Here is a 24,748-nt window from a genome sequence, read left to right on the forward strand (position 1 = left end):
GCCATGAGAGGGGATTGATGGAACGCTGTAATCAGTCTGTCTCCAAGGCTGTCACCACCAGGTTTTTCTCTGCTGGAATAGGGCACTGCACACATCAGGGCAGCAGTGAGGCTGATCGCATGGGCGAGCAGCGGCAGAGTTTCTCCCCGGGTACCTGCTACAGCAGATGCAGTGGATAGAGTAATAGAGTGGTATGCATACAAGGAGGGGAAAAAGGGAGGGAAAAAAGGAGGAGGCTGTGGGGGGGAGAGCAAGAGTGCTGATGTGACATAGTCAGTGTGAGCGAATGTGAATGGTTGCTGCAGTGCCCGACAATGTGCCATAAATACACTCATTCTTATACTGTCTTCTCACACACACACACACACACACATAGATGCACACTCACTGTCACACTCCCATATCTTTAGGGTTTCTAGTGGGCAGAAGCATCTCTGAGTATAATTCTAGCACAGCTTTTAAACACCCCCCCCCCCCCCTCTCCTCTTTCCTCACATCCCCACTCTGAAGCCAACAGCCAAAGAGCTGAGAGCTGACTCCATGTAGACAGATAGCAAGTGACTGGCTGGCTGGCAGGAGGACAGGAAATAAAAAGCCATATAAAAAAAGAGAGAAAAGGGGAGGGAGCCAGTGGTGGCGGTATGAAATTGTCTGTACACATCAGCCAGCAGTGTTGACAAGATGTTGATTGAGCTAGTCTTGTCATTTCGTGTCATTCCTGCTTACCCCCTGGTGTTTTTACTGCAAGACAGCTGCTGGCTGGATCTGTGTCACAGTTCCAGCCCTTTTCTGTCCCCCCTGCTTCTCTCTCTCTCTCTCTCTCTCTCTCTCTCTCTTTTTCTTTCTGTCTCTGTATCCCAATTTCCCTCTCTGGCTCCCTCCCCCTCTTTCCCCAGTGTTTGTATGGAAGGGCTTTCAGTATAATTTACTGTGCTTTTAAATCATTAACTTCTTGTGCTGTTTGCAAAAGCCCTGGTTTAGTGTGTGCACAACAGCTGACATGGTGGATAAAACAGCAATGGTGCGCAACATGTGACGGAAAGGCTTCTCAGAGAGATGGGGCAGGGATGAAAAATTAAAAAAAAAAGCAAACCTTTTCATTCCCAGCTGCAGACATGACAGTAAACAAAACAAATATGAATAAATAATAGATTAAAAATCCATAAAACAATGAAGCGATCATGTTAAAATCGCCTCCATCTCTTGCTTTTTCTAAAAGGCGGTAGAAATGAAAACAAAGGAATTCTCTACATAGATTCTGTACTGGGACTCTGGGCCTAATGCCCTGGGGTGTCAATTAATTTAGTCTAGGGATTTGCGGCCTACTCTTCCTAATTGAGCCCAGTGGAGACCCCCTTGGCTCTTCACGATAGGAAGTAGTGCGTTTCATAATTAATACTTTTTTTCCCCTTTATTATTATTATTTTTTAATGAGGGCGGTAATGTTGTAAATGTATGCATCTCATTAGAGTAAAAGGGCCATCTACGCTATTGTTCACTTCTGCAGTGTTTGCTGCTGGTGAGATGAATAAGAGAGACAACCTCATTCACAAGCTGCAGTGGCACATTGAAGTCAAAGCCGTGCTTTTGTGTGTGTTTGAATATAAAACACAGCTCGCTCAATGAGAGTCTCATTAGTGTTGCTTAATATGTGTGCTTTTTAAAGCTTAGAGGTTAATGCCCGACTTGCCTCCATTTCACTGGAGCTCTCTTTAATTTGATGCATAATTCTTTTTTGTCAGCAGCTGACAAGAGCCCCTTCAGAGAAAGCAGCTGAGCTGTGTTGTGAACTCTGCATCCAACAGGAACACAAAAGGCACAAAAACACTTCTAATTAAACCTGTTTAAAATGTGTCTCTTCTGCTGCTCGCTCCACATTGCAGAAGATATTTCTGAACTGTCCTATCTTCCCATCTCTCTGTCCTGAGAACATAACTCCTGGCGATTAAACAAATTACCTCCTCTCCCAGGAGAGCCATGGATCCAGTGAAAACAATAAGTGTGTGATTCACAATGCTGCCGCCTCTCTCTTCTTACAAACGGTCTTCAAATTGCCATTTATTAATCAATGTCTGTGGTTAGTCTGTGACCAGAATTTCTCTTCCCTTTTCATCTAGTGGTGGAGGAAACAGCGAGTTTTAATTTAACATCAAATTTTCATTCTGCTCATCAGATTGCCTGTAACTTGAATCATTCCTTTAAAATTACTGATGACTAAGAGCTTCCAGAACACAAGAAAGGGAGGGAAAGAAGAACGTTACCTGCCGACCTCAATACATCCTGCTTTGTGTTGAGAAAAAGAAGGAAAAGGGGGAAACTAATTTCCTGAAACTCCATTTCTTAAGCGTTGATTAGTAAAGGAGCATAATTAGAGTGAAATGTGAAGTCAGGGTTTTTTCAGATTGCGCCGCTTCCTCTAGAAAAATCAGGCCATGATTAATGAATAAATGATTAATGAGCGAACTAATTAATCAATTAATTATTAAGCAAGCACTCTGAACAAGAAACGGGTAGGATGACGGAGAACAGTGGATATAAGAGATGGTTAGGTTGTGTGTTAGAGAAAAAAGGATTTAGGATAATCTGCCTGTTTGTTCTGTCAGTTTGTTTTGTCTTTCGTTACAGGGAGGATGAGGAAGAGGGCGGATGGGAGGAGATGAAGGCTCAGTCTTCTGTCTTGAAGCTTCCTGAGTCAGCCGCCGTCATCTTGTGTGAGAGCGCTGACCTCAAAAAGCTGCATTAGCATTAGCATGTCCTGGCGTGTATCTGGGGGTCAGGTCTGGAGGTCACGCAGCAGCCAAGGAAGCCTGGCACAACGTTTGCCAACTATGCTCATGATGTTTGCATTGGGCTGCAAAAGGCCACGCGACCCAGTCAACACCTCTAAAAGTTCCCTCCTATAACCAGTCCCCCCCCCCTCCCCCCTCCCCCCCTGTCTTTAACTAGGACACCCCATCAATCTTTGATAATGTGCAGTGTGGGTCTCTCCTGTGTGACCAGGCTGATGAGACATCACAGCAGGGATTGATGTATGAAATGCAGCCTCCGAATGTAACTGTGATATACTGGACCGTTTCAAGTCAAGTTTGACCTTTTTTTCCCAGATATTAATCGCTGCAGTGAAAGAATATATGTGTGATATATCCCTCCCCCAGGAGCTCCGCACACTTTATTCTTTGGCTTTTTCTATACCTTTAGCTTAGTGGAGGTGGGGGCTTTTCTTTTTTTTTTTCTTCTTGTCTGCGAAAAAAAAGTCCCCAGAGCTGCAACACAACAGGATATGGGACACAAAATATTATTTTATAAGCAGATGAGTTTATTGTTTCCATTAAAATGCAGCATTACTCTATAAAGCTGCACCCCCCCGACACCCGGAAACACATCCTCAAAGAGAGAACATGAGAGAAGGATCTTTCATCCCTGCATATCTTTCCTGGCGTTTACTGCTGGCCTTATTAACAGAGCTGTGAGTGACGGAGGCAGAGTGTGCTGGGAGAATCTCAAGGGGCTTTGATGGAGGCAAGAGATGGAGCTGCAGCAAGCTGAGGGCAAGATCATGCTTGCGTTTATCCGCTCAAAATGCTTTGTAAAGTTCTTTGTGTACGCACTCTTTTCCCCTCCCTCTCCTTTTACTCCTCCGTACGTTCTCCTTTATTGTTTTTCTCAAACGGCCACTGGTTGGACTAGTGCTGCATTCTGTCCTAATCATACCATGGCATTGCAGATTACCTTAGAGTCAACTGGGTGTGAATGGCTCTTTGTCATGCTGGGTGGGTTGGCTCTTTGACTGTGAAACCTTGGACATATGGTGGCTGTGTGTCAGGATGTGTGATGCCAGAGAATGCGGTGGGTTGGGCTCTCGACCCTTGCCTGGCCTTTAACACCTTACCGGCTGCAGAGAAGTCTGTGGCTTGATGAAGTTAAACACTTCATTGTATACTGTGTTTTTGGGGTGTGCTTTTACTCCGGATGAAGAATGTATGCTTTGCAGCGAGGGCAGATGTGTGCGATGTGACTGTTTTACTAAACACCAAGCACGCGCCCTTTCCTCATGCTGCAGTGACACACAGATGGACTTTGTCTTTGACGCATTGTTTGTAAGTAAAGTAGAGCTATGCTGGACGATAACGCCGCCTGTATCTTTGATGGCCACATTTCTACAGAGGAATCTCCTTTTGTCCTGGTGCGATAACGCTGTTAATTAAGGGAATGTCTAGCGCGTCCACTACGGTGACATTACCACCCACATAGAGCCACATTACACAGGGAGAGGACTTCAGTTACTGTCTTAATGTCTGGACACACTACAAAGCAGACTTTTAAAAGTCCTCTCTTCTCTTTTCTTTCTTTTCTCTCTTTCGTGCATTCTGTCTGTCTGCAAAACAAGACTTTCTGTGCAGGTCACATCTACGGAGAGGCCTCAGGTTTGGGGCACTGATAAACAAGTGGAGCGTTACAGGCTCTTAAGCCCATCTGGTGAGATGATCGATCATTAGACAGAGTGTGGAGATAACTCCCTCAGCTTGCCTGCTGGCTACCACTGATCCCATATCACCCTCGCAGGATATGGTATGAATCACAGGAAGTTGAGATCAATCTATATAGATTGTGCCGCTTGATTACAAATGAAAAAAAATCCCATTTGGCTTAGCCACTCCAATGCCTCAGAGTCTGGCTGTGAATGTGTGTGGGACGTGCGCATCTGCGTGTGTAAAATAATAGCTTTTTAACTTTCTCCTTTTACCGATTTCTGATATTTGTTGAGCCCTCTCTACAATCTGTCCTACCTTCATTCATTTACTTTGCCCAGTCCATCCTGCTCTTAAATCTCCCTTCTTGAGGGAGTCGTCTTTTAAATCTTAATTAAAACAGACTCCAAAACCCCCCACCCTCCCAGGGGCTGGCTGAAAGCAGCTTAGAACAATCAAGAGGACGGATTAGAAGTGAGAAGAAAAGAAGAGGAGAGGAGACGCAAGAGGGAGGGAGGAGGGTAAAAAAAACACAACAACGAGAATGGAACAGCAGAGGAAAATATTGAGAGGAGAGAGAGAGAGAGAGGAATGACCCCTTTCCTTCATCCCCCTGATCCTCTCCTCTTCGCCCTTCACTCTGTCTCTCCCTCTCTCTCAGGGCTCTGGAGTCTTGGCCTGACCTATTGACATTCAGCTTCTCGGCAGATTAAGCAGCGAATGGAGCCTCTGGAAAGGGTAAACACACTGGAGGAACAATGACCAACAGGCGGCAACCTTATTGGATTCTAATTAACTGCCAGGAGAGATGGCTGGGGGCATGTTAAGTGCTGTGGGACACAAGTTAGAGCCCCAGACCTTAAGTACCACAACTCACATCACCTACACATCCCTTCTTTCTTGTAGATTGTCTTCCTTTATCTTCCTCTCTATCTCTCTATCCTTACTATTCTTCTCTCTTTCAATCTGTCTGGCCGCTGTTTCACATATGGCTCACGAGAGCGAAAAAACAGAAGCTTTTAAAAGCACTCCTCTGAGAGCTATCTGCCATCCCTCTTTCCTGGGCTACCTCTCCCTTTCTCCCTGCCCCTTTTTTTTTTTTAACAAGGTGGAACGAGGCTCATACCCCCAGAGGTAGCTGGTTGAGCGATAACGTTAAAATAGGCTGAAAAATTGGGAGAGATTATTTGATATTGAACAGATTGAATTATCTGGAGTGAAGGAGAGGGATGAAGGGGAGCAAAATCATTTTTCTGCATCGCCCTCAGGAGGATTGCAACCGGAGGGAGTGAGGGAGCTAAACGGGAAGGAGCCGAACCTCAGTGGTCACATTTTTGGAAAAAAAAACGTCTGGTGCTTTTTTTATACCCCTAACCCAATTAACCAGAACGCTAATTTGAGTGTGAGTCCAAACAGTTCCCCCTATATGTGTGAACTTTCTCACTGGTGCAGCAGGTCTTTGAGTGGTCCCCTGATAAGGCCAACTCACAATGGTGCTGTGGTTTCCGGGGGTCCCCTATAAGGAACCACAGGCACTAATTAGACTGGTCTGGTTTGTGTTAGTGTGAGAGAGAGGGCCCTGGCCATGATGGCTGCTGACACAGAGGAGAAAAAAGTAAAGCCCTGGCAGAGACAGGCCATCGTCACCTCAGCAGGCATATAAAGCAATTCATTAATTGGTGTGAAAACACACATGAAGCCACACATGCGCAAACACACACTCTGACACCTCAGTGTGAATACACATACTAATGTTATGGGTATTCCATGAACCCGTTGCTTGTTAACACATTACCTGGGATCAAAGAGGCAAAGGCTGCAAGGAGAGAGGACTAGAGGAGTCATTATTTGTCGAGGAAAATTGCAGCCCAGTGTTATGTTTGTCCCTCGGCAAAACTGGCAGAATGGAGGTTTCATCCGCTTCACAAAACGGAAGGATCTCTTCTCTCGTCACCATCATGTGAGAGTCTTTGAAATCCTCAGAGTACTTTTTTTTTAATCAAAGCTGGGAGGAAATGAATCGGAGCTTCAGTTGTGATCCAAGCCTGGAGGTATAAAAGGGATCCACATGACCACTGTCCATTTCCACACCATTACAGCAACAGTCATGGCTGTAATAGTTTGAATTGGGCCATTGATTTCTCTCATGCACCCTCTCTTTCACCCAAAAAACTAGTCTGTGCCAGTTCTGAGATACACCCAGTTCTTTTTAACAAAACATCACATGCTCAAAGACAGCTCACACAAAACTTAAACCCTGGCCCAATAAAAGACACACACACACACACACACACACACACACACACAGCCAACACAATATGTCCCAGCTAGAGTTCCTGGGGAGTTAAACAAAGGACTGAGTTTAAATTGGCTTTTAAAGAACTCCCCAGCACAATCAAGGAGTTGACTCCAGCTATACTATAGCGTGTCACAGGACTGTTAAGAGAAAGAAGAGTAGTTAGGCCAGAGGTCTATAGTGCAGTGAATGGCTAATCTAAAGTGTGACGGCTCAAGAGCTTCCCTCCACCGGCTTCAATAGGCCTCCAATCAGGCCTGACTGCCCCTCAATCTCTGGTCAGCTGCTTTAACTGGCTTGTGATTGAGTGGCTTCATTAAGGGCCTATTTATCTTTTGCTGTATCACAGAGCAGAAAGACTGGTGACACGCTCAACACACCCACGCACCGCCTACACATGGACCTGAGCAGATGCACAAATGCGTTAGGACACAGAACATCCAGCAACACATCACTGACTAGTTAGGAACATGGTCCTGTTCAGTTCTTTGAAATTATGTACAATCTCTGTACTGGTTTTAAAGGGATAGTGTGGATTTTTTAAAGTGGGGTTTGTCTGAGGTACTTATCCATAGTTTATGTATTTCCTCAGTAGATAGCATTCTGCATGCCTCCAGTCTGAAGAAGCAGTGAGGAGAAGCAGCATGGAGGCTAAGCAATGTACTGCTGTGGATGGGGGCAGCAGCAAAATGCATTTTAGCCAGATAAAAACAGTTAAAGTATACACGATATTTAGAATATTTTCACCACTGAAGCTGTTCCATACTCTTGCCAAAGCCAGATTCCATTTACAAAAACAGTAATTTTATCTTGCAAAACAGGTTTTGCAAGTGTACTGCTGGCTCGATCGCTGCAAGGTTAAATTACTGCTCTGTCAATGGAGTCTGTTGGCTCGGACAAAAGCATTACACTTCTTCAGTTCCCCCTGATTTTCTTTAAATAGCTAAAATATGTGTTGCTGCTGCCCCAGTTCAAATCAGTATTGTTTAGTCTCCCCAAACTGGTGACATTTCAACCCACATCTATAGGTAACACACTGACTATGGATAAGTACTCATACAAACTATCCTTAAACTAACTTTTAACTTCTCTTTTCCTTTCTCTCCAGACAATCTACATCTTCCTGTCAGCTTTCCTGCAGTTTTGCTGCCCCAGACATCTCCAGTTCTATCTAGAAAATCGTCCCGGACCCTCTAGCTTGTGATGCCTTCGAGGGTTTGGCATGTGTCTGTGTTGAAGTGTAATCCCGCCTGAACAAAATAGCAGGCCAGGTCAAACCATGACCTCACATAGACAGAGACCCTCCCAAACAAGCCACAACAAACAGCTTTCTGTAGCCACTCTCTGCCTTTGATCTGAAGAAGCACAGATGAGATCTGTCTCCTCTTTCCTCTCTCTTCTTTTGCCCTTTTCTCTTTTTCTTTACGACATCTCCTTATATCTCTCTATCCCCTCCCGCTGAGCAGGTGTATTAAATGAGGTGACTATTCCAGCAGCATTGGGCCGCACCTCAAAGTGCAGTCTGTGAAGAGGGCTTTTCTCTCCTTCCCTCTTATCTTTTATCCCTTCCATCGGCCCATCTCCTTTACTCTCCCTTTTCCTTTCCCTTTATCCGTCTCCATCCCTTTTACTTCTTTTAACGTGTTCTCTCACACTCTTGAATGTGAAATAGAGAGGGCCATGCCTGTCATCTATTTGAATTCATGTACACCTCCCTGTCTATCTCCCTGTGTGCATCTTTCTCTCAGCCTATTGTCTATTTAGCTATACGTCTAATTATGCTGTCTCACTTATGTAATTAGCGCAAAAATAAATGGCTGCCGTAGCTTTGTCTCTCCCCTTCACCCCTCCCCATGCAGGCTCTGAGAAAACAAATTATGGAGAACAATAGGTACAAATGGCTTCTGCACCAAACCACATGATGGATGCAGCCTGGGTTCCCTGCATCTCATCCCTTCCTTTTTTCCCCCTTCCTCGCTTACTCTCTTTACTCTCCCTCCCTTCTCCATTATCTCCAGCTCTATATGTCTCTGTTTGGAAACAGGGGAGGACTTGAGCACTCTCTCGCCCAACTACCCTATCATTGTATGGCTGTATCATCTGTCTTCCCTTCTTGGCACTGACACTATATTCACACTGACATCATATTAGGCAAGGTCCTTTTTCTATCCCTTTTCTTTTTCTTTCTCTCTGCTCTCTCTTTCCCTTCCCCTGCTGTTGTCTCCACTGGCGCTCTCCTCTCCTCTCCCCTATCCCCCAGAGCATTCTATACACCACGACTGCAAAGCAAACGCCTGGGACTTTCTAAAGCAAACAGCCAGCATCCTGTGCCGTAGCCCCATCTGTGGATAGTCTGAGCAGGGAACAATCAGTCCCTCTCCTCCACTGCCTCGTTCTCTTTCCAGCCCCCTGGGATCTGCACAGCACTAGGATGCCTCAGTCAGACGGGTGCAATGTGCTGGAACAATGCTTGGGCTGCTTCCTCCAGGAGGGGTGTTAGGTTCACCTCAGCCAGCTTGGGAAGCACTTAGCCATGGGTTCTTGCCCTCCTTGCTGCAGCTTCACAGGAATGTGGAAGAAGCAGAAAAGCCTCCCACTATACACCGTCATACCCCCCCCCCCCCCCCCCCCCCCCCCCCCCCCCCCCTCCACAACTCTACACTCACACTGTGACACATGCACGCACACAACCACCGCTTTCTATGTGTCCAAGTGTACACCTGAGATCTAATGTTTAGCCCGAGGTGTTGGAATATCAACTTTCTATTAATCCCCCTAAGACTTGCAGTCAGTTACACCTTTGTTGTTTTTTTCACCTCAGCCATGCTGGAAGAAAAACAGCAGGTTTGGTTTACACCAATACAAGCATATCCATTACCTGAAATGCAAGGCTCTTGGCAGTAAATCCCTTTGACCCCTCTGCCTTCCTTTTCTTTCTTTCTCTTTCCCTCCCCCTACTCTCATGCCGTTTCTGCATCAGCTTCCATTGGCCAACAGACAGCAGGAGAGAGCCACACCTTGGTCCAACCGCCACCCACCTCACCCACCCACGCTCTTATCTCTTCCTCACGTCTCCATACAGCTCAATAACATTAACATGTTTTGCCATTGAGGGAGCTGCAGTTAAAAGCTGGATCGATGAGCTTTGACTGACACCCCTCAGTTGATAGCAAATTGGCTGCCTTCTCTAATAGACCTCCCAGGGCGAGTTTCTCAGCCCCGTCCAGAATGGAAAAATGGAAATAAAAGACATTTCTCCAACGCTTCACCCAGCCTCCCACAACAACAACACTGCTGCAGTATTTCATTGTGCAGAGGAAGAAGAGACTGAGCCACAGACAACCCACTATTTTGGTTAATGGTTGAGTCACTAACACAATATTAGCCCTGGCGTTCCAGGCAGTTTGAACTGTCAGGAAGGAGAGATGAAAAGAAGAATAAGAAGGGGGGGCTGGACTTCAACTTACAAGTAGTTGGTGCACTTAGTCCCACAAGTGTAGCCACTGCTTCCCTCACTAATAAAGTGAGCAGCAAGCAGGCGATCTCTTGTTTCCTTGAATGTGTTTTTACCCCTCGTTGGTTAAGGAGATGACATGTCTTGATTGCTGGAGCATCATTAATTAGACAGTTGGACTTTGACTAATCGTTCCAGAAAGGGCACACAGCCCTGAAGATGCCAAACACTCATCTCAGCTTATCATCCTCTGCCCCAGTGTGTGCCCTTGACCTCTGTGTGTGCGTGTGTGTTCAGGATGTGAGTCATTTCTGGATGATGTGCACATGCCACAAGCCCCGAGTACACCCAGCGAGATTTTTTCTGAGCTACGATTTAGTAAGTGCCACTGCATGACAATCTAATTTCATAAAAGAAGAGTGAAAAGAGGAGTTAAGTCAATCTAGTGTTAAATAAACGTTGTCTGATGGTATTCTGAACTGAACTTTTCTTTTTCCTGAGCCCCTTCTCAGCTGCCAGAATCCTTCTCCAACAGAGCTATCTTTAATACAAGGTTAAGGAACACGGCTGGTGAAGATAACACAGGAACAGATATTGCTGCACGCAGAAGATAAATTTCAATTTGCTGTTGGTTTCTGTGTCTCGGCAGGAGATATGAAATTCTTGTCTTGCAGGGCAGGAATTGATTGGAAAATAAAAATGAATGTGTGGTCTAGTATGTCTGCAATTTTTCTCTTGTATGTTGGTTTCCTGGCTTAGGGTCTTTTGAAATGGTGATACATCTCTCTAGAAGGAAGTGACACTTGCATTTTAGGGGGAGATAAATGCAATCCAAGTCTTTCTTAAAATAGCTGCTACTGTATAAACGTGACTGTTTCCCTTGGGGGGCTGTTTTAATGACATGCACAGAATTCATGTTTTTCTCTCTTGCTATATATATATTCTTTTCATTACTGTGTTTGTACAGAAAAATAAACAAGTTTGTGCTTTCCCCACCAGTCTGTATGCTGATGATACCGCCTGAAGTGCTCTAACTGGGGAAGAAGACTCCAGGCAATGGCAGGAAGCTGACACGGCCCCTCCATTGTCCCGTTCCCTGTCATTTCCTCCCCGGATCCTCCGAGTGCCCCAGAGGAAGACAAGGTGAGGATGTGCAGAGACAGACACAAGGAGAAAGCAAAGACAAAAAGAGGATGGGCGGCTAGGGGTAAAAATAATACTAGAAGAGGCCAAGTGCCATCCACAGTTTGCTACCTGGCTACTTTGGTTTCCTGTGTTGAGCCATAGCAGCGTACACATTCAGTTAAGTTGCTAACAGCTGATAACAAAGCCTCAGGACACACTGCCAAGTTCTTTATCTGTGTTTACCCGCATGGCAAAGCTGATTAGAGACAGGCAACATTATGAAGCCCCATTGTTTCCTTTCTCCTTCCAGTTTTTCCTTCCGTACACGTAGCGAGTGCGTGTGCCGGAAGGGGGAATGGGAGGATATCTGTTTATGAAGAGGGGCAGAAAGACAATGGCATGTGTGCAAGACACGTCTCCGGGATGAGAAGAAACAGCAGACCATTGTTTAAGATCTTGATCATTCATTACTGTCTGTTTGGGCGTGCTTGTATGTGCGTGTGTGTCTGTGTGTGTGTGTGTGTGTGTGTCTGCATATTCAAGTGAATTGTAAATTTCGAGGCTTTATACTAGAAAAACTAACAATAACTTTTTAATTAAGAAAAACTGTAATACTTTAATTGGATAAAATAATAGTTTGAATCTTTCCTTTGATCTAAACTTAAACAGGGCTGTCTGACAGAATGGTTAAGGTTAGCAGTGGAAATATTCATATTAATATAGCATACACTTAAACTGATATTGTTTTCTGTTTTTTTTTTTACATTGGCCTTGCTATAGGTGGAAAAAATACATGTTGCTGCTTCCCCTCACCCTCTGCATTACATCTCTTAGCTGATATGCCGGTACTCCTGCCCACTTCTTGAAACTGGGGCGGTGCCAACCATCGACTGTTGGCACTGATACGGACCGGTAAGTACCTCATACAACCCAACTTAAAAACTATCCCTTAAAGATAGAGCTACAACAACAGTATAGATGTTTACATTTGCTTTGTGGCCACAAGTGAATCTAGGAATTCCAGATCCAATGTTCAATGCAACAGCAAAACCATTACACCAAGCTCACATAGGCAGGAAATCAAAGTAGGCCAAAATTCATCCATATCTTAGCCATGACGATGTCTCCTAAATAATGCAAGACACTTCTGTTCAAGACTCAGCTGTGTTGAGATTCTGCTGCGTGTGCACTATTGTGCACCTCGTATCTTAGACTCCTCATCAGCTGGCTGGGGCTCTTAAACTTTCTACAACTTATCTACTGTATCCTCCATCTCTTTGTATCAGGGAGGATTGAAATTGATAGAGGGGGAGAAAAACTGGAGAAAATGGAGAGATTTTCAGCATGATAATGTTTGTGTTTGTGTGACAGAGAGAGAGAGAGACAAGAGTAACAAGATGGAGAAAAGGTTAACGATGCTCAGCAGTGTTTCCCTGCTGCTTGTCAGCTTAATCATTAAGACACTGGCGACACATCCGAGTCTCATCCCTGCAACTAGACTCCCCTCCTCCTCCCCCTCCTCATCTTAAACTCTGCTTCCCTCTGCCCAATCCTCTCTCCCTCCACAAGAATTCAAAGAGCGGCAGAGCGGCAGAGCGGCAGTTCATAAAATATGCACAGTTCCCTAAACCAACCTCTTGGGCCGTGCTGCCACTGCGTCCACAAACATATCGGCACGGCGTGAGAAAAAGACAAATCTCTGGTAATAGGAAAGGGAAGGATGATGGGCTGGGGAGGAGAGGAGGAGAGGAGAGGAGAGGAGAGGGCTCGGTCAGGGCTTATCACTTCCCCGGCTAGATATCACTTCTCTGTTTGTGGCAGTGTGTGCTTGCATTAAATATGTGTGTGAACAGGCTTTCAACCTTTGGGTGAAAGTCTGCCAGCCGCCTCCAGCCCATTAAGCAGATCCGCTCTCATGTCCTCCTGTCCCATAGTCACACATTCTGCAGCCAGGCAAAAGAGTTGTGAGAAGAAGCAAGGTGGAAAATTTCCACGGCGTTACACTATAGTGAGACATGAGTGGCGACACGACTTAAGAGGAAGGGAGAGAAACTTGTAATCTCGGCTCACAGCCTTTGAACTTGGCCCGATGAGACGCAGGCGACCCAAAGCAAAAGGTTCCAAAGGAGAGCTCACTGAAGATTACTCAGAATACTGATGCAGTGTGGAATCCAATTCCTCTGAGAGCTTAGGGGACTTTCTGAGAAAGTAAATTATCTGTGTTGTACAAGGCTACATACATACAAATGTATGCTACACGCCATACAGACATTTCAAAGTGAAGTCATGAGCTGTGGCCAAATTTTGTCTGTGTAAGAGAGGCTCAATAAATGAGGTCTAGGGTCTCTTAGGTTCTAATTAGGGCAGCTGTTACATTTTCATTATTTGTGTGTGTGTGTGTGAGAGAGAGCAGGAGTTGTGTGTGCATGTGTGTGTGTTGAGGTTGGGGGGAAATATGCCTCTGTCTGGCTGCCGCCCCTTCTCATCCAGCTGTTGCTAGTCTGTCAGGGAGCAGAGGTCTTCTGGTGTCATGTCCCTCCCCCGAGCTTTGAATAATGACAAAACCATGCGGAACCGAGGCTGAAGGTAAAGATGTACTCACAACAAATGGCCATTAAGCACGCTTTGCCATTTGTGATCTTGAAAGCTGGTTAAACCGCCATGCGATTCAGTCTGGAAGCTGCTTCTGGCTGAGGCAGAGAAGTAAAAAAAAAAAAACCCCTAAAGGGATTTTTGAGTTCATTACTCCAAGCGTTGTCCCTCCAAGAGACGCTCTGTGTCTGTGTGCTTCTGTTGTGTATTGCCTCCCAATTAAATCTAATTATTTTCTCTCAAAGTGTTAATACTATTAACTAGTTTATCAAGGACTCTGAAAAATGCTGATAAGTCAACATTTGCTCAGTGTTAATTGCATTAAGACATTAACAGCACTTCATTATGAGAGTACATTTTCCCAGCTGCTCAGAGAGCCTGCTTGTTCACAATGATTATCTTTATAGTGGAAAAGCATAAATGTCACATCTATTATAAGATCACTTTGGACACGGAGATGCATAGTATATAAATACAGTATAATAAGAACCCTACTTTAAACGCTATACATGCATGGAATTAAACAATAACTTATTGTTTTAACTTCCAAAAAAACACTTAATTTGTGCTATTTTTTCCATAAAACACTCATAATCCGATTTATGTTCATACTGGGTAGTTTGAGCATGAGATATGTATTTTGTTATATTGATTCATAAACTGTTGGCAACTCGATTGTGCAAACACAAGGCAGCAGGGGGTGTTGGAGTTGGAGGGGGGCAGACAGGTGCGTTATGTCTCTGCCTGTCTCCGAAAAACAAATGCTCCCCCTCTGCGTGCCTCTCTCTCTCTCACTCACTCTCTCTCTCTATCTATCCCTCTCTTACTCACTCTCTCTATCTGTCTTGCTCCATCACAAACGCATATACCCGCGAGACCGTGCTCCCCCTCATGATAGACCGTGCACCCTTTTATCTGTTTACGCACCGCTTATAGTGACCGCGATTGTGATGGATTACGACTCAAAGAGAAAAAAACTTCAGACCCGGCCATAACGGCTCAGTAGCAAAGATCATTTCCACATCGCTCCGTCGGGATAAACCTCTTTTTGTTTCATGGGAATCAATCTGGGCACCACTGACTAACTTCAGGGGGATGCGGAGCTCTGCACGGCGCTGTCTCATCTCTCATCCTCATCGGCTTACATATCCATTCTCATTTTAAAAACACCATATAATGCATTGTGAATGGACACGCGTGCACACAATTTGCAGTCCGGAAGGAAGAAATCCCCCGGGTTGAAAAAATAATAATCTTAAACTTTCCGTTCGTGCGCCCTGCATCCGCAACCTCGTGCCTAAACACATACATAGTCGCCTCACACATCCCGAATCTGAACCAGAGCAGAAACAATCTCAGCTACCCTGATTTACGCAGTGCCATTAGTCACCGGGGCTCCGGCTCGGCTCACAGACACTCAAACCTCCTGTTGTAATCACTCTTTCAAAACTAATTAAACATTTACCAGCAATTAACAGCAGTGAATTGTAGCACTGCAGCATATCGGCTGCCCCTCTCTCTGTGTAACGGCGCACTGGATGGCTTGACGCAGCGCACCAGTGTGCAGAAGCGCGGACTATCCTCTCCATCACTACAGACCTGCATTCTGGGAATGATACCAAACAAAAAGCATGTCTTACCTGTGGCCATAAGGCAAAAGATGAGGTATAACGCCGTCATTTTAGTCGCTGTGGCCGCTGATTGTGCTGAGTGGAAGGATTCACTTGGCTCCGTCTATGCGACTGAGCTGGTTATGGTCCACCGCGGCACCGGGAGATCTCCGAATGGGGAAAAAAAAAGCTCACTGGGACTCGTCTACAATAGCATCCAGTTTAAAGAAGCGACTCTGAATGGTCCGAACAGTTTGTAAACTCTCAGTTAACAAAGCATCTCCATAGTTGGTAACTTTCCCCGCTGCTGCATCAGCTTCTTCTCCGGTGTCCGTTCCCTGTCACGCCGGCACAGCGCTGTCTCGCCTCTCACTGCGCTCTCTAACAGTCCATTAGAGGAGTCGCTGCTTTCAATCAGTAGCTCCGTCCACAGTCCACTTTTTCAACCTGCTTGGGCATGCTGCGCTCGAAAGCGATCTCTCCTCTTCGACTGTGCGCAGTGATGAACCCCGGTGAAGTTGCCTCTCGCCCCCTCCGTTGGAGTCTCTCACTCTGTTCCCACTGTAACACACTCACTGCTTCTCTCTCTCACACACTCTTCCCCTGTCGGTCTCCTCTGTTTACTTCTCACTCCCTCTTGCCAATAGGAAATGCGCACTGACAGTCATCTGGTAGGGAGGGGGGGTACACCAAATCTGGCAGGAGCTGAGTCGGAGGAGCCCCTCTGCCTCAGATGCTTGCCAGGGGGGTCCAGCGGCCCCCGCCTCCAGGGCCCCGCTATTGGCTGAGCGGGCGTCACGGGGAGGGTATTTAAAACACTTATTCAGAGTTAAATGACTGCCCTAACATTTTGGGGTGGAGTAGTCCTAATGGAGACTTCAATCATATTAATGATGGACAGGCAATGTGCTCCGTGTTTAGCAGGGAATTGCACATGCGGTTGTAATCTAGAGGCATTTTTTAAAATGCCACTCCAAATCACCTATGGGATTATTCAAACAAAAAACAATTAATGCATGCACAAAAATGTCATTTTTAACATATTCCACTTCATTAATCAAATGAACTAACATATTCTAAATACTTGGATTCAGTGGCGGTTCTAGACCAATTTTACTGTGGGGGCCAAGTAGGGGCCAGTGTTTAATCAGAGGCACATTAAAAATCGTCAAGAATGATATTTAAGCATTCAAAACCTTTATTTTAGCTAAAAGTCTCATATTTGGAAGAACTACATTGATTGAAGCAATGAGACTTACCAACATTAACAATTATTTTTGTACGACAATGACATTTCTCATTTTTGTGCACAATTACTTTTTTTTTATTTTGAAAGTGCAGTACAGTGAGAATGATCTTTATATTTAGCTTTTATTGCACAATTAAACTATTATACAATGGACACATTCTGGGTTCCTTTTGTGCACAATGAGATATTGTTTGAACAAAAAAATAGGTGAGAATTGTTCTGTCGTTCATCGTTATAAATTGATCATTTTATTATTATTAATTTGACACAGGGGCCACAGCAGGGGCCAAGGGCTTCTACACAGGGGCAGTGGCCCCTGGAGGCCCCTGTGTAGAACCGCCACTGCTTGGATTGCTTACCTCTGAGCCACTAATTTTACTGAGGTTATTTTTACTCTTGGTGTGATATTTTCATGCAAAAAAAAAAAAAAAAGACCCAACACTTTCCTGACAGTGTCCCAGCTGTGTGTCTCCTCTATTGTCATGTGACAGGTGCACTGCACATGCACAAATTGTTACACTTAAAAAAAAAAGTTTCTGGGAAATGTATGCATCTCATATGAGTTCCAGAGAAAACACAGCAAAACTCGAAGATGCATGCTAATGTTCACATGTGAAAACAGTCATTTATGAATCGGTCCCTGTGATTAGGATCCACTCCAAGATGTAATGAGTTCTTTTTTGGCTCATGCAGCATCCTTCAAACAAGTTTTATGGAAATTTAGCCAGAAGTTTTTCTGTTTTCCTGCTGACAAACTGACAAACTGACAAACCAACACGTTATCCCTTCAAGTAATCTATTTTTAGACAGTAACTGTATTAAAATACCACCAATTTAAACTGTAACCGGAATGAAATACAGTATTTTGTATTTTTAATATATAACCCCATTACTTGTATTCAGTTCCTGAGACTATTCATGGTAACTAGGTCATGATCAGAATGTTTCATCGTTAACCCAAATCCATGTATCTTATTTCCACCTTGTAATTGCAGCTTTGTGATTTAATCATGTTGAGAATTAACAATAGAGGCTGAAGTAAAGTTCAGTCACTAAACCACATGCTGAGATTAAAGAAATATTATTTCCTGGTATACTTCTGTCATAACTGCACAGAAACTTTACCTTTTTCTGTATAAAGTTACAGAAAAAACCCTTAACTTTTGTCAATCATGGGTCAATATCTGATTAAAAGGAACTTTAACTGTTGAAAATTAGTACCCAGCTCAATCCCTTCCATCCATTACCCCACAGATTTGGAAATTAATTAAGGTAAATTATGTGTAAGTAGATGCATTAGAGCAGAATCGGCTGCAGATGTTTTGCCAAATGGTGAAATGATCACTTGACTCTGAAACCTCAACACTTGAAAGAATAAATCATCAATCACTGGATTAAACCAGTCAAACTGTCAGCATTAACTCCATTTGGTGATGTCTTTTGTTTACTCAGCTTTCCCCGAACAACTAATGATATTTAGCCTAACTATGTATTGCTATTTCAGTTAACTTACAAATGAGACTTTTTAAATACCTAAACAGTTCATGCAATGTAAATTCATAGGTCTTTTGAGTATTTTTGCAAATTAGTTTCTTTGAAGTTGACTCAAAAACATACTTTTTCAGGTGCAGTTTGATCTCAAATGAGCCTATTGTTCATTGTCATACAGTGGGCGCAAAAAATGAACAGAGAACAGAATCATTATCATATTTCAACAAAAGCTAAGGCTTTTATAAAGAGATGAAAACAGTGCAGTCTATCACTTGCCCGTGGCTGTTTATAGGCTTGTTCTTTGAAGTTATTCATTAGTTATTCAAGGATCTATTGATTAACCAAAATAATAGGCCTTGCAGTCATCTGGTTAATCAGTCTTTCACTTGTATGTGTATTCTACCAAGCAACGGCTTAATTTAATGTTAACACACCACCCCCCTTCACACACACACACAAACAAGCACACATGCGCCTTCAACCAGGTGGTTAGAGCTCCACAAGACTGTGAAAAATTCATCAAAGTGTTTAGATTTGGACACTGAGGACTTCAGCATGTGCGGATTCCACCAAAATAAGAGTCTTTCTGACATTTCGCGCTGCATTTAATTAAAGGCTGACGCTTACGATTATTAGGGCTCACTCCTCATGAGGGTTCCCCCCCAAACAGTAGTTTCCAAACCCCGGGGCTGGCCTTCCTGTTTATTGCCTCCCTGTAATGCAAACATAAGGGTCCCCTGCCAGTAAACACATGTTGATGGAAGAAACAGCTTGCACAGCTGGGAAGCCAACCCAGGTTAGTGTGAGTGAGCACATGGGCAAATGAGCGTGTCTGAATGTGTGAGTGCGTGCATGTCAGTGTGTGTGTGTGTGTGTGTGTGTGTGCATGTGTGTGTGCAGGGAGAGATTCCTGTTTGTTGTTTCTACATATGTCAGAGTGCGGTTTAGCTTGCGAGTCGGCGCTTGAATGTGAGAGATAGAGAGTCATAAAATGAAATTGTGCTTTCTGTTGTTGTTGTTTTTGTGTGTGTGTTTGTCGGCCGTAGCGTGCACGTGTGAAACCGTCAATGAGTGAGTGACAGCGGGGGCTTGGGTGTGCTGTAAAACAGCGGGGTGCCTCCCACTAGTTGTGCTGTGATAATAAAATCAACATCCATTGTGTGAAGTCTGTCAGCGGCATGATGCTGTGATTGAAATGCATGATGTCCTATGGCTCACACAGATGGACACATAGATGAGGGCAAAACAGATGATACATGCAGGCATCGGTTTGAGCCAATAGTCTTAATTATGCTGGCCTCTGTGGCATCAAATGGAGGGCGCCCATACTCCCCAAGCTTTTGAGTGTGTGAATAATGTATGAATAAAAAGGGGGTTTTCAGCTGTGGGTTTATTAATAATAAATATGGTTTGATATTTACTAAACTGTTCAGAGGGAGAAAGGGGTGACAGTTAAGACGTCGTTTGCATGGTAATTGTAAGGAGGTAATAAATAAGGCATGAAGTGGAGATATATGGAAATGTGATTCATAGGGAAATGAGAATAATTTAACAAAAATATTATCCCAGTCCCTATTTGACCCGGGGTCAATTAAAAAAAGAGATGTCAGTCGTGGTGAACGGCATGCTGGGCCCTAAAATTACAATAGCTTGCTTTCTCTTTTGTCTAGCTGGAAAGCGGATCTAACGTTCAAGTGGAGGGAAATGTAGCCGACACAAACCATGTGTTTAGTTTGAATGAATATTAAACTGAATAAAATCAACCTCATTATCCAGCACAGGAAAAAGAAGACATCTCTCTCTCAAAAGTAAACTCAGTATAACATGATATAGCTAGAAGTTGAGGAATGTGAGCTTTGTTTTGTTTAAAAACCTTGTACAGCCATGCAAGAACTCCAATGAAAATACACATTGCACATACATTATAAAACATTTTATATAAGCATATGAAATAATCATCTCGTCATCATGTATTGTTAAAACACACACTAATCATACCGCCCTTAATTGAATCTCCATCATAATTAATAAGCTTTGTCTTGGGATTTGAAATATAGCCTACCAGATTGATGAATATTAACATCCCACTCTGTATGGTATGTCTATGTTGCAGTGTTTGGGTTCCTCTAGGGGTCTAAGGTTTATGCTGCTATCCATATGAGAAACATTACACCAGCTTTTACTGTAATTGTGATATTGAATGTTGAGCTGATCTGTGTCAACCATAACTCTAAATGCTGCTACAAGCTCGTAACTCATAAGGACATATACCTTTGCGAGGCAGTGGTATCCATCTGCCCGGCTCGCGAGCAATTCAAAACCTGTCTCCTCTCCCCCATTACAATAATATGACGTCAGTGCACTGCACTGGTTTGAAATTTGCAATTAAGCATTTTCTTTATGTGTGATTGACGAGCAGGAGGAGGGCCATTAAAGCTGAACATGGACCTGGGGCTCACTCTGCAGTCTATAGGACTATTTCCAGCCTCATATCAAATCCATGTCCTCTGCCCTAATATCAGAATATGACTCTGGCCACCCATGGATTTTGTTTTTGTCTGTAATGAAAGTCTCTCTGGGGATCTGGTTGAGGGATTCTTTTCCTCAGGGGTCAAGGAGAGGTTGAGGCTTCTGGTTCAAGCTGCGCTAAGAAAAGGGTGTGGATTACAGGAATGCGGCTGTTGAACTCATTTCTACAGTTATACGGAAAAGATCTGCAGTCTGACATTACAGTAGACACGAGTATAGTGACTCCAAGGTATAGAGGCTCACATGGTGATAGAGTCATGGCAGCTAAAAGGAGGTAAAACGGCATATTCTGTGGCCAACAGCAACCGGTTTGTGTGATTTCTTACAATAACATTTGCAACACGATTTTTTTATGACATCCTATGAAACATGACACATGACGAGTGCTGTTTTCAAAATGTTGGAGACACACTGGCACAACACAATTCCAACACATGATGATCACTGTCTGGGAAACATCACAATTGCTGTTTAAAACAAAGACTGGTCTCCCCTCAAAAACAACCAACCTGGTCTCACAGGAATCCGTGGAATAGCCACGGAATCACTCAAATTTCCGTGAAACTGACACGGATTTGGCTACAATGCAAGTTAATGACATAGTCAATGTCATATCCCGTGGCTATTCCAACATACAAAGTGATTATGTACATTCACTGAGTGAATATTTAGAAAATAAAACATATATTTCTCGCTAGAAATGTGATCAAAATCCATTTTTATGCAGAAACTAAGTCAAATATTGATTTTTTTCACTAAAAATGAGAGAACTGTCCGCCATGTTTTTTGTTCTGACCGCCGGGACCTTGAAAGTCACGTGACTTGAAACAAACCAATAGGAACAAATATCCATGGAATAGCCACGGGATATGACTGTCATTAACTTGCATTGTAGCGAAATCCGTGTCAGTTTCACGGAAATTTGAGTTAAGCAAATCCGTGGCTATTTCACGGATTCCTGTGAGACCAGGTTCAAAACAACAATATAGGACATTTGTACAGGCAGTAAAATACGACTTTCAATTACATTTTGACTAAACCTGCCGCCAGAGTTTAAATGGCGGATGTCACACTAGATGGGTCAAACAAATGGTGGCCTTTCACCCAGGAGAATGGGCTTCATGTCCCGTGTGTAAACAAAAGTAAACTACTTTTTATGTAACTTCCATTTTTTTACGCAACTTCAGTGGCTTCAGTTGTATATTATGTTTTTTATGCAACTTAAGTTTTTTTTTTAACGTAACTTCTGTGGCTCAGGTCACTCTCGTAACTACTTCACTTCCCGCATTTACATACATTTAATTACCTTTTAAACAGTCTTTTATAACGTCTAACCAGGAATTTTTTTGCCTTAAACCTCGGTCAGTGGTTTTGTAGCCCAAATTCTTAGAAACGGCATCTTTTTTTCATCTTTTTTTGCTGTACGTGTATGTATAATGACATGTGTACGATTTTTAGAGCGCTCCGCTCTGCTCCGCGAGCTGCAAAATGCTCATATGGGTCATTTTGTATCATTATTGGCGTTATTGACATGATAATTGATGATTTCTGGGGGTCGCCCAATCATTTTGGAAGTCAGCTCTGTCTCCACTGTGTTAAAGTGTTCATGTGTTAATGTGTTTTAGTTTCTTTGGTCGTTTCATGTCTTTTTTGGTCATTTCGTGTGTTTTTTGTCATTTTGTGTCTTTTTTGGTCATTTTGTGGTCAATTTGTGTCTTTTTTGGTCATTTTGTTTCCTTTTTTGGTCATTTTGTTTCCTTTTTTTTAGTCATTTTGTGTCTTTTTTGGTCATTTTGTGTCTTTTTTTTTACATTTTCTGTCTTTTCTGGTCATTTTCTGGCTTTTTCGGTCATTTTATGTCTTTTTTGATCATTTTGTGGTCAATTTGTGTCTTTTTTGGTCATTTTGTTTCCGTTTTTTTTTGTCATTTTGTTTCTTTTTTGGGTGATCTGAACTGTGCGTGATTCTGTTCAGTGAACGGGGCTCGCGGACAACATGCATGTTAAATTGGGGGTTGCGACTCAAAAAGGTTGAGAACTACTGCCCTAGAAGACTGCTGTTCATGTCCTATGTGAAACCAAAAGTCAATGATGACTTATTCACATAGCATACATATTTTAGCCAAAACTACTTGGTTGGGTTTAATGAAGATCATGATCTTTAATTAAACCCAACCAAGTAGTTTTGCCTTTTTCTGGGAATATAATTGAGAGTGCAGTTTTGCAGCACTGGAACATGATTTTATCAGACAGGGTTGCTGATACATATTTATTAGGATAAAGGCCAATGTTTTTTTGAGGATTTTAGCCCAGATGAAGATAGTTTTATCATCATCTAATAAAAGGGCATCTAAAAAAAAAGCCACTTCCTCTCTCTTCTTTTTGCAAGCTAGCACTTCATCAACCTGGTGTGCATTTTCACCCACTTCTTCAATAAAGTGATTACAGCATCCCCCAAAATTTAAGATCAGATTGATTGGGTCCTTGGCCAGCCCAGCCGTGTCTCCACTGATAAGTACAGCAGTAAGCTGTCTAAAATATTCATGCACTGATGCAGAGTTGTTGTCCCTTGATGGGCCTCACCATGTGCAACATCTGTTCCTGATGTCATGCTGTGTGCCAGAAATGCCCTGATGGCGTCCGCGGCATCTCTGCTGTAGCAAGCCATGTCCAGACACACAGCGCTCCACTCAGCCACGATAAATATCTGAGACAACGATAGTGATCCAGTCGCCTGGACAGAACTATTGAACACTTCTGCTAATCCATACACATAGATTAGCCACTGCAGTCTCTCTCCGAGATCAGCAGTTCTGCCACTCACTGATGGATGTGTCAGTTGATTGTTGGCTCTATCAACAGTTCATGATTATTCTGGTAATATTCCACTATGACATGCTGCACAGCACAGTGCACTCTTATATAAACTGCCAACACAATAATAATATGATGAATATAAGTATATTGCAACCTTGTGCTTTTATCAGAGCATCAGTCAGAGCCTCGTAATGGCATCAAAAATACACGTTCACCGCAAAAAATGTTTTGTATCTGTATATGCATTACTCATCCAATGTTACCGTGGCTGTTGAAGAAAACTTTCTTTTTATCACGAGTGAATGAAGAATCTGCAAACTTGTGTGAATCGGGTTGACGTTTAATTATTGCATTTGTGTAAGTGTGAGACTGTTGATATGAAAGTGTTTTAAATAGTACGGTTTTTGCAAAAATGCACGTGTTTGTAAAGTAATGAGCATATGACTGGTTACATGATTATAATGCATTAGTTGTGTGATAATTTGCCTCTTTCTCACATGCAGTCTCTCCTTGCAATGCTCCAGCATGGGTTCATGTGTGATTGGGAGCACAGATCGACATTTAGGACATCTGTACCGCCCATTTGGTTTGATATTTACTAAAGACGTAGAAACATTGCTAGGCAACCACTTACAGAAGACACTTTCACGTTGATGTGCAAGTCAATCACAAGTCTTCATTGATGACATATATCAATCTGCAGCATTTGACTTAATGTTCCTTTTAATGTATAAAATGTATTTTTCTGATTTAAGTAGATGATAAAAATATATTACTTGTTTTGCAAACTTGTTGAACATTAAATACATAACAAGAACATCCATGGCTCTGGACAAAAATAGTTCCTCGCCATGTTCCTGAAAACAATATGTGACATCTTCCGCTGTGCACATATACATTCGACCATCTCCTTCTTCTTCTGTTGAGTTTTAAGGCAGTTGGCATCCATTAGTGTTTCATTACCACCATCTGCCAGACGGTGTCTTGCCATCTTTTCCACCATTGCCCTGGCATGTGTAAAAGTGCACAAGACAGAAATATTCCTGGATGTTAGTGTGTGTGTGTGTGTGTGTGTGTAACTGAAAGGTTAACCCAGTAATTTACTGGGAACTATGTG

The 24,748-nt window shown here is 43.3% G+C and overlaps 1 protein-coding gene across 3 annotated transcripts in view; it reads right to left on the reverse strand.

Moving 5' to 3' along the window:
- kirrel3l (kirre like nephrin family adhesion molecule 3, like) overlaps nt 1-16,105 on the reverse strand; it is a 34,549-nt gene extending 18,444 nt beyond the window's left edge. For all 3 annotated transcript variants that reach the window (XM_059338467.1, XM_059338468.1, XM_059338466.1), the window contains exon 1: nt 15,577-16,105. In XM_059338467.1, the coding sequence (XP_059194450.1) occupies nt 15,577-15,616 (40 nt within the window). In that variant the 5' untranslated portion in view covers nt 15,617-16,105. The remainder of the gene's footprint in view (nt 1-15,576) is intronic.
- Nucleotides 16,106-24,748: the final 8,643 nt, after the last annotated feature.

The sequence above is a fragment of the Centropristis striata genome, chromosome 8 (genome assembly GCF_030273125.1).
Source record: "Centropristis striata isolate RG_2023a ecotype Rhode Island chromosome 8, C.striata_1.0, whole genome shotgun sequence".
Lineage (NCBI taxonomy): Eukaryota > Metazoa > Chordata > Actinopteri > Perciformes > Serranidae > Centropristis > Centropristis striata.